This window comes from Tyto alba, unplaced genomic scaffold (assembly GCF_018691265.1).
Source record: "Tyto alba isolate M040663 unplaced genomic scaffold, T.alba_DEE_v4.0 Super-Scaffold_22, whole genome shotgun sequence".
In the NCBI taxonomy this organism is placed as follows: Eukaryota; Metazoa; Chordata; class Aves; order Strigiformes; family Tytonidae; genus Tyto; species Tyto alba.
This window is the reverse complement of record NW_024881296.1, coordinates 19,634,268-19,655,198: the sequence shown is the minus strand read 5'-3', so window position 1 is coordinate 19,655,198 and position 20,931 is coordinate 19,634,268. Positions and strand designations below refer to the sequence as shown.

Genomic DNA, 20,931 nt, shown 5'->3' with positions numbered 1-20,931 from the left:
TTAGACATATCCACTGCGGGGGAGGAGGGGGGAAAAGTCAGCAAGGGCTATAAACACCACCCCTGCTCCAGAAAATCTCTCAGCTTCCAGCAATATAGAAATTGATGGGAGCACATCAGGAAAGCATGACTATAGGCTTGACATATGCTATATCCTCCCTAGGCACATGCTGTTAGACACTGTCAGACAGGATAAGGAGTCAGATGGAACTTTGGTCTTAGTACGGCCACTCATGTTGCTTAGAGCTGTCAATATTCAGTATTTTCAGATACATATGTATGTACTAGATGTTGTACCTTTTTACTGTAACCTTGACGTTTCTGTCGAGCGCCAACTGAATAGAGTGCAGGTATGAGGTCCACAGGACAGTCAGCAAAATATTCACAACAGGTAACTGGAGATTCATGTATAGTCAAAGGATAGGGATTTTCAAATATAGGGTACCTTTAATGGATGAAAGGGGAAGACTGTTAATCTAGGAAACTTTTTTCTTTAAACACAGAACACAAAATACCAAAGACTAAAGTTTGCATTCTTTTTGTATAGAGGAAAATAAATGCATATCAAATTAGGTTAGGAACAAATATACTGTGCAACTCCGCTGCTCATACAGTACACTATCAGGATACTGTTGTACTCTAGATGGAACCTGAAGTTTGTACTGTTTCTAGAATATTTCTAGAAGACCGCTATTCCCTATAGTTTTTTATTTTTAAAAGATTACTATTTTAACAGCCTGTGGAAAAACTGAATTTACCGAGTCCTACATGCTGGAGCTATGAATTTATTTCTAACTCTGATTCAGTCTATTCTTCCAGGGAGAAAGACAGGAAGACTATACTTTTCACTTTGTATTATTATATTGTTCTTAGACAGGAAATTGTCCAGCACTTTTCATAACCTACTTACAACTCCAAGATCACTACTTTCCTGAAAGTTAACGACAGCAACACTCCGTTACCAATTAGAAGCGAAGACACACGCATATACTCCCCCCCACCACCTCCAACAGAAAAGTGGCAGAGCCTTAATGAAGAAAAAAGCCAATAATAATAATAGAGGTAAACATATCTGTGTTCAAAGAACATTTATCTCCAGAGAAATGCATATTATGCATACACTTCCTCCCCACCCCCCTTTTTTTTTTTTATTTCCATGAGAGGCAAAAAAGGACACAACTTCTCAACTCATCTAAAGGAAAAATTAGCAACAGATGAAAACATTCTGCATACCACTAACTTTATACAGAGCTATCTGGAAAGCTAAAACAATATTCTAAAAAATTAACGAAGAGGAGGCTTAATTTTAACAAAATATGATAAACCCATATGATAACACAGCGCAAAAGGAACCCTCCTGTAGCCAAAAAAAAAAACACCCACCTATTAATTTTGTTGCTTTTTTCATGTGTAAAACAATACCTTGCGAGTCAATCTTAAAGACCATTATGAGTTTTCTAAAAACATAACTGCCGAAGATTTGTTTAACATGAAATGGAAGAACTTCAACTTTTAGGCACTGCAAACTATTTCACTTAAGAAAAAAAGCCTTGTACAAATGCTTTTATTTCAAACTCATTAAAACTTGTTTTATTAATCTTTTAACATGTCACTGGTATATCAGAAACAAGTTCTGGATACAGCATATGGCCATATAACATTGGGAAAATCTAAATAAAATTGCTCAGCAGCTGCAGAAATATTCGGACTAAACTTGACCTTCTTCCAAATTCAGTAGTCTTCATTATCTAAGGTATCATCATTGACTTTGAGGATACATATTTACAGGTTTTTGTTTTGTGCTAGAAGGATGTTATTCGTAAGGATTTTTTTCCTTCATTGACCATTGGTGACTTAATCAGGAACACTACAAAGATGTTATCTGGTTTTCTGCTACTAATACCTTAAAAAAGTTAGTTGTTACTGCCTATACAAATTTCAAAACCCTTGATAAAAAAAGTCTGTGGTATCTAGAATTTTTAAATCACCACCTAATAAAGTATACAGACTGTTCCATGGACAGGGTAACAAGAGACTCAAAATGTGTTAGTCAAGTATTAGTTGTGAAAACTGTAATAGGATACTACTTTTAAGCAGCCTCTTACCACAGTAGTAAACCAGGGAGTAGATGTTACCATTTAATTGTATGTATATTTATTGCATCAATATTGAGTTAATTTAAGCAATACAGGGAACAGTTAATTCAGCAATAAAATCAGCAAATATTTATGTGATGACAACACTCAGTGTCAGCCAAAATTACCCGTCTTACCTGAACAGTTCTTCCTCTTGCTCCCTCCCCCAAAATTCCAAGCTCCCCTCATAGCACACTAAGGAATCAACTTCAAAGTAAACTGTGATAATTAAAAAGCAGTGATCTATGAGTAATTTCTGTCAGTCAATCAAGCCTGGAAAAAGTCACACAATATTCTACTCATCTTCTACATATTACCTTGAGAAACATTGATCTATAAAGATTCTCAGTTCTGCTGAGGAAACCTTATATTTAATATTCAAAATTTTATGTTCTGGACAGGGAGGTTTTATGGTACATTAAAAAGCTATAGAGCAGAACAACAGGCTGATCACTGCAACCAACCATTAAAAAGACTACAAAAGATTCTTACCCATTTTGTGCAAGGTCAATCAGTACTAAGTCCTTTTCTAGGAGAACAACTACAGCATATGGTTCCTGAAAGTCTGAAAACAAGAAAGAAAAAAGTTACTTACTAGTAAATGTAGTTCTTGCATGCACAGCCTCAAGACTGTGATCAGTCCTTGCACTCTATCAGTTGAGAGTAGAAAAACTAGAGTTTCTGAAGGTATTTTATACACTCAGCCCCTTGAATACTCCAAGTTAAGTTTGGAAAAGCCAGGCTCTCCCTACAATTCAATGTTCTCAACTCTTCCAACTTGCCCGAACCATTTTAACAGCTCAAATAACAGGAAAAGGAACATGCAGAGGAACTTGTATAAGCAGTATTTTTGATAAAGAGCCAATTACTGAACAGTAACATCTTCCCACCCCCAAACTGCTTTTCCTCATATTCAGTGCAGTTTGAATTTTAATTGCTTACAAAATGGATTGAAAGACAGCCAGTCAACTTGACACTACAACAAGAAAACTAAATGAGTTTCCAAAGTTTATCTTGCTCTCTTTCAGTCAGACCTCAAATTCTGAGCTAAGCAGTTTTATATACTCTGATGGAAGTTGACAGCTAAAAACATTGGAGTCATCAGCAGTATAATGCTATTAGTCTGGGACAACTACCTAAACTATAATAAAAAAAAAAAAATCCCCTTCTGCAGAAGAGAGATTACAGGTTAATGATGAACTTCATGTGAGTATTGGAATGAATAAAGTCACTAAAACTACTACACAATGCTAATCAAAATTTAGCATTGACTGGAAAGGTCTCATGTGCTCAAACAATATTGATGAACACATCTGCCGCAGTAACTATAGCTTAAAATTGTAATTCTGCTTTGTCTGCACATGCTTTTGGGATTATACAAAAGGAAAAACCATGCAACCAGTAATCTGCATTCTTCTAGAAGCAAAATAGGTTTTATAATAAACTACTCTATTACAATGCTTTGGGAAGTAAAGAGTACTTCATTCAGACAACAGGGATAACAGATGTTGCTGCTCCAGTCTGATCCCCAGAGATAAATCAGAAAGACAATAGCACAGAATATTCTGATGGGATAAAACTCCAGAGAGAAGAGGTCGAAGTACTGAGAAAAATCTTTACAAAGCCTACCATTAGGATATGGTGTTTCACAGAGGGTGAGAAAATCAACGATAGAATAATCCATTTCTAGCACAGCAGTACTTTTCCCATGCATAACTGTTAAACAGGGTCTTCTTCCTACAGTGTCATATGACAAGCCTCCTGAGAGAATGATGAAAGGTTCCCTGGAACAAAGCAGAGGCATTTAGGATCAAACCAATATAATACATTAAAAAGAGATGAGATAGTTTTTATAACCTTATAATAGAGTTCAATGAGATAACATTAAGCAGAGATACATTAAGAATAATGCAGACCAGCTCTCCATGCAACGTATAGCTTGGGTATGTGTTTCAAAACTTAAAAGCCAAGAGTTAGAAAACTATAACTGAAGTCAGACATTTCTTCCAAGCCTTTTGTTCTATACTGCTTATTTAACCAAACTTTGCAACTGTTTGTCAAGATGAGTTTTTTATTATTTTGTTAAACTTTAGAATTGTATCTTTTAAACTGAATTACAGATTCAGATTTGGCAATAGCACCATTTATCCGTAATATATAACATTACAGGTAGAAATAGTCCCATTTATTTCCTGTATAGAATTGCCCTAAATTTTAAAGGATGAACAGTTTTGCAAACAGTATAATTTTGCAGTCACAATAATATGACTGTCTTGAAGAAGCAATCAGCTGCTTGATAAGCTTCAAAGGCCTAACATATTTTAAGAAGCAAGGACCTAAATAAATGCCCATTGTTCTCTCATCATACCTTTACTTTAGACGTTTTATCCATCTTCCCCCCTACCACCATGCACAAAAGTCAAGGAACTACTATGTCACAGGTGACTACTACCGCATAATTAAATGGCTGAGTATAGCAAAGCAAAAATATTTCTTCTAGTCTTGAGAAAAGAGATCAGAGGCTTCTCTTCAAAAATTTTTTAAGTCTTTACAGAAACATTTTTAAATACATCCACATTTTCTCTTCAATAGGCACTTGATATACAGTTTAGTATTTCATTTATTGAAAAACAAGATGAAGTTAATATATTCATTTTACTATGTATTTTCTTCTTTCTCAACTGTCAACAGTCATCACTCAGTTTAATACTATTAATGTTTAAAATAATGCATACCTTTTAAAGAGCAGACTGACTCTTTATAAGTAAATTTCTCAAGAAATTTCACCCAATATTGACTATTGCCTCAAATTCCTGGTTATATCTTTTGAGGAAAAATAGCCAGTGTGTGAAATTCCTCTGATCTACTTCTATGCTCACTTTAGGTAAGAATCCTACCCTTTGTTTGCATCTACCTGGGAAGCAGCTAGCATGACAATATATGGAGAAAATTTGTAGGGAGAAAAATGTCATCCTGACATATTGTGAAAAAGAAGCCAAAGAGATCTTTTATTTTTGTCTTTGCCTGTAACACCATCTTCCCCTTACTATCTAAATGGCTTTCACTAGTTAACATCTGAAACAAAATTTGACAGATGAGGTACATCTTTCTTGAAGGCTGTGTATGAAGTTTATGCATATGCTGCCCCTCATAAGTTTAAGGTTTGAAATGTGTTCTGTGTTTGCAGCACTGAAGGCAAAACAGACCAAGATAAGCTTTCAGATTCTACAGTTATTTCACAATCTGCCTGATACTTTAGAAAGCCCTATGACTGAGAAGTTGAGAGGGTCAAAGAGTTCTGTTGGCTGAGGAAGAAACATCAAAGGAATGGCAATAAATTAGACCATGGATCCACCGAGTTCAATATCCTGCCTCCAACAGTAGCTGAAAGTGTATTTTTCTAGGAAAGAAGTAAGTTTTCATTTAATCTCAATTCTCCATATTGAAACTTCACACAACCTCTTATGGTCAGTTCCATGAAGTAGTTTCAAGAAAAGGACAAACTTTAAATTAACCTGATATTTTTCAGGATGTCAATGAAGAAAATTAAGAAAAAAAATACTGGTGTGATATACCTATTTTTTGTATACACAAAATCATTAGTTTTTTTGAACAATAATGCTGCCAGGACAATTTGCAGTAATTAGATCTGCAGGTTCACCAAGATCAACTGACAATAACAAAGTGACAAATTTCAGTTTCTGAGTTTCATACATGACAGTAAAAACCACATGCTGCTTTCTTCTGGTATTCTCAAAGTAATCAGATTGCTTTAGGCAGGCTTGCCAGAATCTGTATCATTATGAAGCAAATAATGGAAGAGCTAAGAATAGATTACATGGATCTGTCACATGGATTTTTCACAAATGAATCTAAGATTAAAGTTGACTTTAGTGTACCAGAAAGATTAATACAGGTTTGTGCATGAACTTTACATATTTTCATGAAACCATAGATTTAGCATGAACACGAGCTGTGCATTTTCTAAATACTTAGTATCCTTCAGTTGTGATAAATCTTAAAAGGTTAGTGCACATAAATGTTAAATGGAAATGTGTATTTTAAAAGAAAAATAAAAAATATTGTACTTTACATAATAGATAAGATTGATCCAACTTTGGTAGTTACATTTTATCTACCTGAAACAATGGAAAACATTTAACAAAAAGCAGTGCTCAGCTCATAGAAATGCTATAGAGCATTTTTAGCAGCTGCCAATGAAGAGATTTTTCTTCGAAAGAATTCTGCTTCAGCAGGTTTGGAAGCAATCCCTTTACATTAATTTCCTCATCAGTTAAATCTGTAAAATCACTTGGGGAACACTACAAAAAATTCACTACCAAGGCAGGGCAATGTTTGAATGAAAACAATTCAGAATACACTGGATTAGGTCTTGCAGTGTACTGAAACATAATACAACTGAGCACTAAATCATTCACAACCCTGGAGGACATCTCTGCTCAGTTTTAGAAGTGAACTGACATACATCAGCCAATTTTCTGGTAATCTGGATGTGAGAGAACAGTACATACAGAAGTCAATCCATTGGTACCAGTAGTCTTACTTTTCAAACCATGGTTGAATTTGTCGAGTTAATCCCCAGTAATAAAAGTGGAAAAGACTTCAAGAGTTAGTTTAGCTTAAGACTAGAAATCTTGAAGTAATAGTGAAGATAAATCACAAACTCATTTTGGGAAATGTGATTTTGAATCAACAAGCTCACACAACAAAGCAGTACTATTCAAAGTATATTAACAGATACCTCATTAGTATTGTAACCTCTGGGTCCCAATTATATACATTCATCATGCTAAGAGGTACTGCTCTACAGTTAATGACAGCTGCATTAACTACCAATACCCTTTTTGATTACGTTTTACAGGGACACATTTGCACTGTAAAATCTATTACACAGAACTCTAGTAGCAAAGAATAAGCTTGGGCAATTTTGCCATAATGCTAATATCAACCAGAACAAATAATGTAAGGGACTGAATCTGGAGGGGTGGGAATGACATTAGGAAGCTCAAGAGATTCTCTACATTAATTTTATACAGAAAAGTATGCACAAAAGGCAACATGGAAACCACTTCAGCAAGCTCAAAATGTAACCTACATTTGGAACTCATCACACTTCAAAGAGATGGAGTATTTAGATGAACTGGAGAACAATGACATTATGCCAGCTTGCTCAAGGAATATATCAAGAACTTGCCTTTTCAACCCCCTAGCCCAGATACAGGACTGCTATCGATGGTAACCTTTCTACATATATTGTCACAGAAATAAAGATACAGATATATTACTGTAAACAATTTCAGCTTTGGAGACTTCACTGGCATTATCTGCACTAAACTCAAAAAAATAAAAATCTCCAAAAAAAACAACACAAAAGACATGAACTTAAGAGATAAGTAGTCTGCAAGAACCAGAAAAACCCTCACGTCCTCCTGTTTTCCCAACTCCAGCTTCACAATATGGAGAACATAATGGAAGAAAACAGTGAGAAAGTATTAATAAAAGCTGCAACAGCAGAAAGAATAGTATCTGTCACCCCTGCTACAGGTTGTAATCAGTTATGTTCCTTCTGTGTGGTTCTGGACACCTTTTCTCAAAAAAAACAAAGTGTATTAGAATTAGCAGTAAAGATAACAAGTGATATCACATCAATGAAGTGCTTTCCACATGAAGAGATACTGAAACAAACCTAGATCCTAGACCACTCCGGATAAGGCATGAGCAAGAAAGAAAGGGTGACAGAAGTACGTTAGAGTGCCATATGGAACATGGAAAAAGTGAACATGAAATAGTTACTCGCTGTGTTTCACAATAAATAAGTGAAATAATTTTACATTAAGCAGTACCTCTTAAATACACTGTAAGCTTTTTGGATTTGTTTTCTTTTGTAGGGTTTTTTGGTTTGTTTTTGAAGAATGGTTAGAGCAGACTGCTATAGAAGCAAGTTTGATTTATTTCTTATATCTCAGTAGCTAGAAAAATTTGGTCCTGTCCAAGAACGATTCTCCTCTGTGCTACGGAAATTAAACCATGAACAACAAATGACAGTGTTTTAGCTAAAAGTCAAAATTGTATCATATTCATACCTAATCCATTTCAATTGGTAAAGAGAAACTATCAAAATTTTAAGCACTGAAAGGTAATTCTGCTTTGCCTTATAATTATTGTAAGATTACAACGGAAACTGAAAAATTGCAGTGTGAGCTGAAGTACATGTAACAGTAAGTGAATGGAGATTTTCAGTGTGCTGCTACACCAGAGTGCAAACTGTATTGGGTTTTTTGTTGTTGTTTTGTTTGGTGTTTTTTTGTTTGGTTTTGGTTTTGGTTTTTTTTTTAATTAAAGTTCTAGAAGAGTATCACAATGGCTACAGATTTAGAATTACACTGAAGATTGAGAAAATATTAGAGAGAAAATATTAAATTGAAACACATTAAAACATTCAGTTTGGATGAACACTGGAAAGTGAGGTGTAACAGAAAAAAGCACACACTAGGAAAAAACTAGTCTCCCAAAAGAGCTATGTATTCTTAGAAATTATACTAGAATAAGATCATCTTTAAACTCTGTGAAAAGTCAACTAGTTTTCACATTGTAATATTATAATTGCATAGAACAAGCTTCAAACTAATCTTTTCCATCGGAATGAATGACTATTTATAACAGAAGGGGTTTGATTGCAGAAATTGTAACTTGTTGAAGCCCAGACTACTTTTGGTTATCTATATCTTTCTTTAGATCAGCTTTAGACATTTCAGTTGAGAAAGGAATATGCAGATGTAGACTGCTGCAAGTAAAATATGGCTTTCCAACTGATCACAGATGTTCATACATCTGGGAATTAGCCATGGTCTTAAATTATACAGAGCCACTGGTATGTATGGGTATACTAGTATATAGTAGAAAACTCCATCACATCAATTAAATAACAACCTTCTATTGATTTGAATGCCTAGAAAGCAAATAAAAAAAATACAGAAACATCACAAAATAAAGTCTAAAAGAAGAAAAAAGTCAACGTTTGTAAATAGCTGAACAGGTTTCCATTAATATTTTATCTTTATATTGCATTTTTTACTCCAACACTTTAAAGCACTTTAGAATCCTAAATAAAAAAAATTCCACAGATCATGAAATCCTTCAACCCTAATTGCAGTCTTGGTAACAAAACATGCTACTCAAGATACTGTAATTCCATCTGAGCCTCTTCTCACAATTACTGCTTTGTTACATTCTCAATGTGCATAATTAGGCACAATTCACAGCATAAATTACCTCACTATCAGAAAAGCTTCTGTCAGTAACATTTTTGGGGGAGGAACACTTATTCAGAATTTAGAATATTTGTATCAGGCTACTATTTTACAAAGTTTAGTTTTTCAGGTTTGTGCTTTAGTGTCTTGTGGTTTTATTGTCCCTTTTTTCTTTAATATTCTCAAAAGATTTAGCAAAAATACATGAGTTTAGTAACATGGAAGAAGCACGTAGATAATGCATTAGCCTAATACAGACCTAAGTTAAGGTCTGTATAAAAACATGTGTGAACAAGTTACTATATAGTTTATTCAGCAATACTTGATTTCCCAAAATTATTTCAGCTGTTTTACCATAGCTCAGTGCCATCAGGATATGTAACTCAACAACTGGGAAACAGTACATTGCTAGAGAGCTGCATTTATTTTACGTATGTTAATTTTGCATACAAAACAAGTCTTACCCAGCTCTAGTTGTTTTATATTCCACCTTAAGGATAGGTTTGCAGGGTTCTGGCTTCTTTCCATCCTTCAGCTGTTTTCCTAAAACGAATTATTTTCTTATATTAACCTTATAGTTTCATAACATGATGATAAATTATGAAATTCACTATGCAACTTGCGAAGTAGAACATTCATACTAACATACATTCAACACCTCTGACAATTATAGAGTGTGCCTTTGAATAATTATCATTAAACATTTAATAAAACTCGCAATACACCAACCTAGAATATATAGGTTTAGGGTACTTTTTTTTTCTTTTTTTTTTTTTTTTTCTTTTTAAATTGTTGTAGAATATTTGTTTTCAAGAATATAATCCTTGGCTAAAAAAGTTTTTTTAAGTAACACTAAGATTTAAAATTTCTCATGTCTACCATTTTGCAATTAAAATTGATCGGTTTACAAGTAAAATGAGGTTTATTCTCAGTGTTATCCTTAATGGTTAAGACTTCAGTTTGAACATGAAGGCACACTCTTTCTCTGCTGTGCATTATTAGCAAATAAAACTTCTACAAATACAATTTCCCACAAAGTCAGTAGAAATTAAGAGTAATGTATAAATATGAAATTTTTTTTATTTGAACACTGATAAGGTCTGACACAACTATAAAGTTCTGCAGAAAATGTAATTTGCAGCCTAAGATCAAAATAAAAATGTTTATTAAGAGGCCAAAGCATATTAAAATAAAGTTAGTCTTGTCTAACGAGTTTTACTACTACAGTAGCAGTCAGGTATTTCTGTTTTGACTGCTACAGGATCACACAGAAATCCACAGCTTTATTTTCCTACACCAGTCCACAGCCAACACAGTAAACGTGGACTTGGTGAAGACTCAGATAGGTAAACCAGAGAATGCTTAACTATATCATCTTGTACTAAAACTGTAACCTCATACATTATCCTTACTGTTACATTCACACTTAAGAATCTGAGATAAATAAGTTACTAAGACATGACTTAGACACAATGCACACAATGTAAACCTGGCATTTGTATAGAACTTTTTTTGAAGAGCAGCAGGATATTTCACAGTAGAACAACATGTAATGTTAATTTCCTATATTAATGCAAGACTTCTCAGAAGTAGGAACGTCTTACCAGATGCTCGTCTTACTCTGTTACAAACCTTTACAAGAATTTATATGGCAATCTACGCATTTATACATGAAACAGATTCTTGCTTATATGTATTTTAAACAACATATGGGATTGCAATGTCAAGCAAAAAGCAAGCCCTGTAAAACATGCATTAGATAATTTTCAGATCAATGCCATTATGTGAAAGGTGAGCTTAAAGTTCAGAGATTTAGACACAACTGCACTGATTTGGATTCTTGTTTCATAAAGACTTTTTTATTTGTAATGAAATTTATCAGATATGAAGTTTTTTTTACTTACACTGCAAGTGAATTTTTTAATACCTGGTTTAGCAAAACACTTCTAATAAAAATAAGCTCTCTCTTTTAAGAGCTGCCAAAAAGAGTGTGTATCCATTTTCATCTTACCATGTGGAGTGATTGTCTGGAATGGTTTGGCAGGAGATTTTACATTCCAAATGGTCAAGGTACCATCCGAGTGACTACAAATAAATTGTTTTCCTTCATGATGCCAAGCCACAGAGTGGATAGCCTATGCAAGAAAAGAGAAAAAACAGAACAGTGGAAATTGAGTATCATTTTATCCTTACTCCTTCCTCAATGACATTAGACAGTAAAAGGAAATTAGAGAAAAAACTAATTATCCATTAAAAATACTGTCTTCATTTCAGTGACATGTTTAAGGGGGGGAAAAATCCTCCTCAGTGTAGTATTGAAGTAGTTTTCAACATGCAGAGAATAACTGCAAGCACTTATTTGAGCTTTGCTAACCAAAATTTTCTATTATTGGGAAAAATACACTGTCCATACAAGAATTATCTACTTGATTGGATTTTTAAGTCAAAGTTTTGAATGGCATTTTGAGATTTGTATGTGGTTTCACACAAGAGGCAAGCATGGGCTGAGAACATAAGTAAAACAAGAAATTAAGTAATTATAAGATTTTTTTATAAATGATGAACGATGATGATGAAAACAAGATAATAGCCTGAATAAGCATTCTAATGTTGCAATGGCAGTTTTGAGGTACAGGGAAGTGTAGAAATCTACCAGTAAGTCTTCCCAAGAAATACAGAAACATTTTTGTATTCATAAAATTAGGAATGGAGTAATTAAACATGCCACATGAAATGTTACTGCAGAAAAACACTGACTAAATGAAATTTAGTTGCTGTCTTAAGGTGAGAGAAAAGTAAACAATGAAGCTGAGAGTACAAATAAGGCAAAGAGATTAACTAGTAAGAAAAGATTGGTGCCATTTCTGTTTCCAGCATCTCTACTACTACAGGAAGGCATTAATGAAACCATTGGGTGATGTTCAAGGGAACTTTATATAGAAATTTATATATTTATGTAGCATGAAAATATCAAACAATGAAAACCCAAAGTATTTCTGTACTCCCCAAAAGGTGCAAAGGAAGTATTACCTGCTAGAAGTACAGAACTTTGATATTACCATAAGAATTAAGCAAATCTACCTCCTTGGTAAAGACATTACTCCAGGTAAATTGAAAGCAGGACCTGAGTATGTGAAAGCTAATGGGCTGTACAATACCATCTTTGAAGTGGACATCCTCAGTAGAGATTTTTTCTGTAAACAGGGCTTAGACTAACTCCATTTCCTCAGTTACCTAGGGATTTCCTCTGTGGGCAAACCTGGCTGTGTGAGTAGTAGGGAACCCCAACCAGCAGTGAAAGCTTAGGCAGTAAATTACTAGGTGAAGAGCATACCACACAAGACAGATCTAAGACAGCTTTGCCTAAACTGATTATATACAGATCAGATCTTCACATTTCATATTATACAGAACAACAATACAGTTTCCAGAAATATGATTGGGAGAATCCATAGATTAAATGTCAGAGGAAAATGACTACACTAGGTGAGCGTAGAGTCTCCAGTAATAGTATTTCCAACTTGAAGTTGTAGAAGATTTGGATATCTGCAAACTACAGATTAACTAAATCTAGTATTTCTTAGTGAAGTTTAACCTTGTTCCCTACATAGTGTGAAACCACTATAGATTTTGTTAGAAAAAACATTTAGCCTACCAATATCACATCTACACATATGTAGCTCAAAAACCTAGACATTTCGCATGAAGTCTCCTAGAGTCAAAGTGAGATAGCCTTGCTCATTCTGTCAGCAAGATAAATTTTTATTTAGCAAATAATAGCAGGTACTATAAAAGAAATTTTGCATAAATACTGAAAATTTGTATTTATTTACCAATGTAATACCAAAGCCAGTGATCATCAAGTTTGAAAGTACATACTTGGTAAAGACTGCATTTCAAAAAGCTCTTTTCACTAAGGAAAGAAATTATTTATACAAAATGATTATCAATACAACATAGTAAGTGTATTTTAAGTACTCTCCCACGTGGAGTTTAACCCTGACAACAGTAGGCATACCATAGTATAAACGGAACAGCTTTTGATACACATTTAAGTAGAACTAGGTCTTGAGAAGCAGTAAGAAAACAAGCTTTGTAGAAGGATGGGTAAATCTGAGAAGTTAAAACTTTTTCCTTTTCTTAAAGAAGGTCAAGAGGAAGAAAATGCAACAATCCATTACAGTTGAAACAGCATTAATGCTTAAGAACATAAAAAGATCTGATAAACTGAGCACGAAGAAGGATGACTGCTATCACTTAATTTCTGTAAGGAAACTGATGGCATGGAAAGAAAGGTAAGAGAATAATGAGGCCTTTTAGTTTTACAGATATTTATTGTCTAGTTTTATATAGAATCTGGTTACAATAGTAAGGCAGCTAAGTATTATTTAAAGCATAACAAAAATACTCATTTTATGTATTTTTAAAATAATCCAACAAACAATTCTGTGGGCTGACCACGATAAACTTTGGTAGAGAGCACTATCCTTTGCTATTACACAATTTGCAACTTTTTGTAAGCCTAAAAAAATAAAACTAGACCTGTAAGTAGCTGTAGCATAACCTCTAGCCATACAACAGGCTAGTGTATCTACAGCGACAAGTCGGATACAATGAAGAAAGTACAATAACTTTAGTTGGCTCTGGTTGATTGGTATCAATAGCTTCAATCACCAAAACAAAACTGATCATGAAAAATCATCCCAGTATTCAAGAGCCTAAGGAAAACATAACGTCAAACATAGAAAAAAAATCAGACAGAATCCACTGAGGCTGCAAATCTATACATTGCTTAAGACACTAAAAAGCCCCTAGGAGTACTGTACCTTTTCCAGTATTTTACACAAAGCTTACTGATCCAGGGTAAAACTCAAAGTTTCAGTCATAATTCTCATTTTAATTTAAAACTTCATCTAGTACACTTTTGGTCCTATAATGCAGCAGTATGCTTAAATCAGCTGCTGCTGATACAAATGTGTCTCAAATATTTTTATGGAACATATCATTGGTCATACGGATCCCAAACAGACAGCAACCCCTTCTGACAAGATCATGCCCTAGCACCACAGAGGACTACTTATATTTAAGGCACAAGGCATTTATATCCTTAAGAGAAGTTGTCTACACAGCTCACAAGTCCTGACCTCACTAACACTATGAAGTGTTCCATTTACAAACATACACTGAATACAGAAAATTTTTGCAGAACTTACACAGAGAATGTTCTCTAAAAGAAAAGCTTTATCTAAGTAAATCTTTAGATTTGCTTAACTATAACTAAAGGTTTCTTATTAAAAGTATTCCTACTACCCCCTTCACTTTGATTTGAAGTTAAGGTAGCTGTTCTGGACTATTTGGAAGTTTGTTTAAAAACTTCTGAGACAGTTAGGTATTTTCTCGGAGGGGGTGGGGAGGAAAAAAAAAAAAAATCTTACTTTTTTGAATAACAAACTCAGCATGATTGACTGCACTGTCCTATATATGCCAAAGCTTTACCAGAAATGTAGACTAACCATCCTAGATTATTATGAGGAGACAGGCTGAACACAAAGGAAGCCTCACTTTCACCAGCTGTTACAGAAGGATTATCCCATGTGGAAAAATTACTGCTATACTGACTGCAAAGAAGGTGAATATATTTGATTTTCGTAAAGAAACATTCTTGCAGTGACTGCAACAGTTACCTGAGGGAGACTGTAGGACTGTGAAATGCAAATCACAAACAAAAAACTGAAAATGTCTCAGGAACAAAATTACAAGCATATGCAAATCTCCTACAGAAACACTTCAAGTGGATCACTAGCTTATAAAGAGATTAATGTATGTTTAAAAACATCTGATGAAATTCAGTTTTACTGCTGCAATAGCTTGTCACTATCCCTAGAAATCACTATTATTTCTTGTTTCTTTAAATATATACAAAAATTGATAATTCTAAATACAACCTTACAAAGACTCAAGTTTTGATTACATTTTTCCACCAAGGGGATTTAACTGTTGCAGTAATATATACATATATATTGCTATATATATACACATACATATGTACATATATACATGTATATATTGTTACATATACAAAAACTCCTTTCAATTCCTACACTTATTTTAACCGTACGGCTGATTACATGTATATGATTTCAGAAGTTTGAGACCACTCTTTGTATCCGATCTTCCTGCAAGACAAGATACATGCAGAACGCAATGACAGTTTGATATAAACACAGAAACTATGAATTAAAGCAGTTTCCCCTCTTTGTAAGAGGCTTTAACACATTTTTTTTTATAATACCAAATTTAGACTACTGCAAATACAGTTGCTACAACTCAGAAAAGAAAAAAAAAAAAAAAAAATCAAAGTAAACTGACCTTTTTTTTAAATAATATGCACTTCCTTGTTTGCTTTTCAAGTATAACACAGTATTTGGTAAAATGTTTCTGCATGCTTTCCCACTGGAATGCACCAGAATCACAGAGTAAAGATGCTTTGGGTTTGACTACGAAGTTTTACTCTCTTGTGCCATTAATTGAGCTTGAAATATACCGTGCATGACTGGTAAGGTCCACAGTATGAGATTAGTTATTCTGCTTACCAAAGCCTATTCAGATTTCACTATCTCATAATAGTTCTCCACTTCCATGGACATGGATAGTATTTTCTGGTAAACTTGAACGAATGGTGACCCTGACTCCTTTTCTACACGATTACCAAAATATTCAAAGCAAGCACAGTAACTTGGGAGTACCTATGCTAAGTCTCATCAACAGCCTAAGAAAGAAAGGGGAAAAAAAATTCTGCAAAAGAAAGAAAAAAATGTAGCTACTGAGACTTAAATGGCAATATATCTTGTAGATTGTTTTGATGCAATGAAATGTGCAAGTACCTAATGACTGCATTGACATGCTTTGGTTTCTGGCAAATCACATATAAGGGTTGCTGTTTTTTTTTTTCCTCCCTCCTCTTAACCCCACAGGCTACTTTGACATGTTTTTAATGCTGTAAAATAATCTCTTGCACTCAGCCATGTACCAGAACATTAAGCCTAAAAATAGTAATCTATAATACGTTTGCTGAGTAAATGCTATCAGGGCTTACTTGAAATCAGAACAAACTACTACTTAAAGAATGGACTTTAAAAAACTAGTTTTAGTTTTACAAAGTTGCACTTTAATATTTCAGAAACAAAACTAATAGCCGAGAAATTTGTTTTATTTCTTCATGACCAATAATCTAGGATGGGAAATGTTTGCAGTATAAATTGTATTCCATGTAAGAAATGCATAACTTCTTTTTATTAAATCCCCAACGCTTGAACATAAAAGGCTTAAGAATGATGCAAAAAGAATTTAGTCTTATTTCTCCACTGAGCCCACCCAAGACAAAAAGAATATTCATTCACAACTGCAGTTCCATTATGTCACAGATAATTTCCTCCAAATTCTCTGAAAAATGTTACATTTGTGCATTCTTCTAAATAATTTTAAACATGCCGCATATTGCTGTTATAATAAAAAGTATACAGTACTGGAAGTTCAGAATCTCATTTGTAATATAGAAAAATCAAGAACAAATTCTAAATTCCCTGTTACAAACAAGAATGTTGTAGGGGGAAGAACACACCAGCAATCAGCATTAATACTAATCATGACAGAGTTGCCTCCCATAGCCACAGTTAGAAATATGATTACAAAGGTTTTATGTGGTGGTGTTGAGTACCCTGTAAGCATTCCTGTCCTTGGGATGAGTGCTCCTAATGATCTTGTGCTGCAACTGCAAGAGCAGAGTTCTGGGCAGGCACACATGTTCAGACAAGAAGAAAGTGTGGATAGTGTGTCACGGACCCAGCTTTCAGGCAACAAGTGAGACTGCCCCACCACAACATGGAAATTTGCTTCAAGAAAGCCTCCTAGAGGTCAGGTAATTTGAAACGAAACCAAGAAGGAAGCTACCAAAGGGTATAATAGAATTCAGCTTCTTCCCTGAGGAAATCGCACAGGTATCTTCCTATAAACCTCTGATCATGCAAAGTTTGACCCTCGTTGTTCCTTAGCAGAAGATGATGATAAAGGATGACATTTGGATCCCTTCATACATCTGAAGTTTTGAGTCAAAAATAGTTGCATCAAATGATGGTGGTAGACTGCACAGCCCCTCAAGTTACATGTTAAGACCAACATCAACTACAAAGTGATGAGAGAGAAGGAGACTAATCCCACGGCAAAGCTTCTAGCATTCAGTCTTCACATTATCAGTGTGCATAATGCCTGATGAAGCCTAGTCACCCATTAACAGCTACCATCACTTAAAAACAGAGAAGTGTGTTTCACAGCACTGTTACAGGAAAAAACACACAGATGGAAAGAATCCAGCTCCAGGGTCCTGACAGCTACATCTTCTGCCTCGATGTCATGCAGAATTATAACTGTGCTATAGCACCAAGTTCTGCTGATGTGCATCCTGCAACTTCCAGCAGCCACACTCACACCCCAGGAAGAATGCTACTATTTCTAATAGGCACAGTATCAGCCATCACCTTTGCAATGACTGATGATGGATTTTGAGACCAATGAGACTACACAGTTAACCAATACCAGAAGAATTACTTGTTTTCAAATAGGGTTAGAGCCAGAGAATGTTTCCCCAGTGCTAATAAGCAGGTCTGATTCACCAAACAAGATCCCTCTGCAACTGCCTCTGCTACAACTTCAGCAGTCAGAGATGCCACAGTCAGGGAGAAAGAAGGGAGACCAGACAACGGTTCCTGCATCTGATGAGCAGCTCAAGTGTGACAAGATTGGACTAAGTTGCTCTCTTACTGGTTGTCAACTCCACACTCAGAAGAGCTCTCATCAACAAGTGGAGAACCAAGGACATAAATCCTGAGGTTTAAAATCCTGCTCCTGCTACAGGGCAAAATGTCCATGCATTACCCTCTGTGAGAGAAGACGTGAAACACGTTCATGGAAGGAATACAGCCCTTCCAGTCAGTGTATGAAAGAAGCCTCTAGCAAAGCCACCAAACCACAAAAACAAGAAGAAAGAAGATCTAGAAAGATTCTGGGCACAGAAGTATTCAAGTTCACAAGGTTTGCTAGCAGGAAACAAAATGGCAGAACTTTATCTGTTCTGCACCACAGTTACCAGAAGCAGAGGAGATCTCATGGGTTAAGGCATTACTCCACCACTGCTGTACTCTGTATGTGTACTGTATGCAAGGAAATCACTACATTGCCAGAAAGTCCGAATATTTCATGTGCAATGAGTCTTTCCAACTGACAATTTTCTTGGGTGTACAGGAAGAAGGAAAGAGTTAATTATACTGTGATTTGCTGTATTGTCCTGCAGCCACAATTAATTGAGAAAAGATACTGCTGGGGCAATTGGGGTAAGATTGCCTTTTTGGGAAGCAACACAATCTTAGATTAGACTAAGCTGGTCAATAAGCATCTTGGCAAGACATTATAATACTTTATTAATTATGATATGTCACCATAATTATTTGTCATTGGGGTAGAGGGGAGAAGGAGCTAAATAAGGAATGAATATGGCCACCAATTTTTTAGGCTCCTTTATTATAGAGGGAGCAGATGTCTTGGTGTTTCTCTTAGCCAAAACCTCGCTTAGCTGTACCCTCCCTGTGTTCTGCTCAATTCAGTCAATTTCACTGGTTTCTGATTTTCCATTCTACTTTAAAATCTATGTAACTGTACTAGCCTGCCACTGCAAATAATTATTTGCTTACTATACATATATAGACATTTCATTTTTGGCTATTTGAATTGCTAAGTTACTCAACTAGAATGAACAGGTTACCTTATTATCAGAATTCCAACAATGCCAGTCAGCATTTTTCACAGTATCAGTTATGGTGTTACTTGTCTAAGACGCAAAAAAAGTTACCCACATTTCCACAGCAACCTCTTTCAGCATTAAGAAAGTGAGAATGCTTTTCTCTTTTCTGATAATGAAGCTGCTCATATAAACTAGCAAAGTTTTTATTATTTGGCAATATCATTTTATTTTTGCAAAATGCAGGGAAAAAAAAAAACCAAACATGTTTCTTCATTTCTTAACATGTATATTCACTTACCTGAAACTGTGCTACTTGAGAAACAGCAACAGTGTATTTATATAGGCCGCTAATTAGTCAGCACTGATCATAATATGATTAGAAAGATAACGCTACAGAGTTGAATATTCCTTTCACTGACAAACTGAGGAAGATTCTCCATTTTTGCTGCTAAATACAAAACTGAGAGGCACTGAAGAATAAAATGGAAGAAAGATACAGGAGAAGCCCCACCTCACCTGACCTACACTAAACAAAAAGGACAAATAGATAGCATACATATAGCCATACATTTTCTGCAGCTTTCTATTAGTTATATTTTCTGCATCTGATAGGATCTTCTGTCAAGGCCATTGATCCAGAAACAATTACAGCACTCTGCAATGGCATCTTTCAGGAAACACATTTTTCAATTCTGTTAGACAAAATTAATCATTTTATTTCTATGCCATTCAGGTCAGAATCCAGAAGAACTTGAAACTGCCTAACTGTATCAAATCCAAATTCAAAAAAGGGACATTATTCTATTCTGCCTTCTGCCTTAGAAGATTAGATCTAAATAACTTGCCCACTGAAGAAGAAATTCCTTGTCATACAGTGTTAAATGGACAAGAACCAACAAATTATTACTGCATACAGTAATTCTTTTTCCAAAGAGATATTTTTCTTAAAGGGCAATATAAACTCATAGAAAAGCATAATTCAACTTTAAAGACTTGAATGGCCAATATTTTTTTTAAGCAACTTTATGTATGTTGATTCTCACTAATAAGAACTGTGAAACTCATCAAGTTCACTCTATAGGTGTTAATTTTTTTTTTTACTCTCCCCTTCCTATCCATTCCCAACTTACAATTCACATTTCTTTACCAAGGGATCTAACCTGAGGTATTTCACTACCTCTTACGTAATCAAAACCAAACAACTAGATGTATTCAATTATAAATCCTAAAGGAAATTGAAGATGAAACTACTGAATTATTCACTGTTGTTTGCAAACTCTCAAATCAGGGTTGTTCAGGAAGATGACCAATCTAAAGAAAAACAATAAGCAGCGTAGTGTCTACCCTGGGTAAGTTTCTAGAAACTGCAACAAAACTTTATTAAAGAACAGAGTTAGTAGACATATGGAGGATTCTAATATACACTAGATAAGAGAAATCAACATGCTTTTCATTAAAGACAATCATATCCAACAAATCTCAAAAAAATGGTTACAAGCATGTGGCTAATGGAAACACCAATTAAGCTGTCTACACAATTTTCAAAGTCAACAACATCTCTCACAGGTTAGTTTCTTTACAGAGATCCTTGAACAAATGACTAATTGGTTAAGGTATCAGGAAGTAAAGCAAACTAGAATAATGACAGGCTGACAGTAATCGATTAGCTCATGGATGAAGGTAGTTAGTAGAAACCCTCAGGGTCCTGAGCTGCTAGGTTTATTCATAAATAA

General features: G+C 34.7%; 1 protein-coding gene across 6 annotated transcripts in view; it reads right to left on the bottom strand.

The window, feature by feature from the left end:
- Positions 1-20,931, bottom strand: part of STXBP5 (syntaxin binding protein 5) — a 117,434-nt gene that overhangs the window by 46,576 nt on the left and 49,927 nt on the right. For all 6 annotated transcript variants that reach the window (XM_042795723.1, XM_042795725.1, XM_042795727.1 and 3 more), the window contains exons 8-12: positions 11,417-11,540; positions 9,870-9,948; positions 3,764-3,918; positions 2,627-2,699; positions 297-444 (exon numbers count right to left, since the gene is read on the bottom strand). In XM_042795723.1, the coding sequence (XP_042651657.1) occupies positions 297-444; positions 2,627-2,699; positions 3,764-3,918; positions 9,870-9,948; positions 11,417-11,540 (579 nt within the window). The remainder of the gene's footprint in view (positions 1-296; positions 445-2,626; positions 2,700-3,763; positions 3,919-9,869; positions 9,949-11,416; positions 11,541-20,931) is intronic.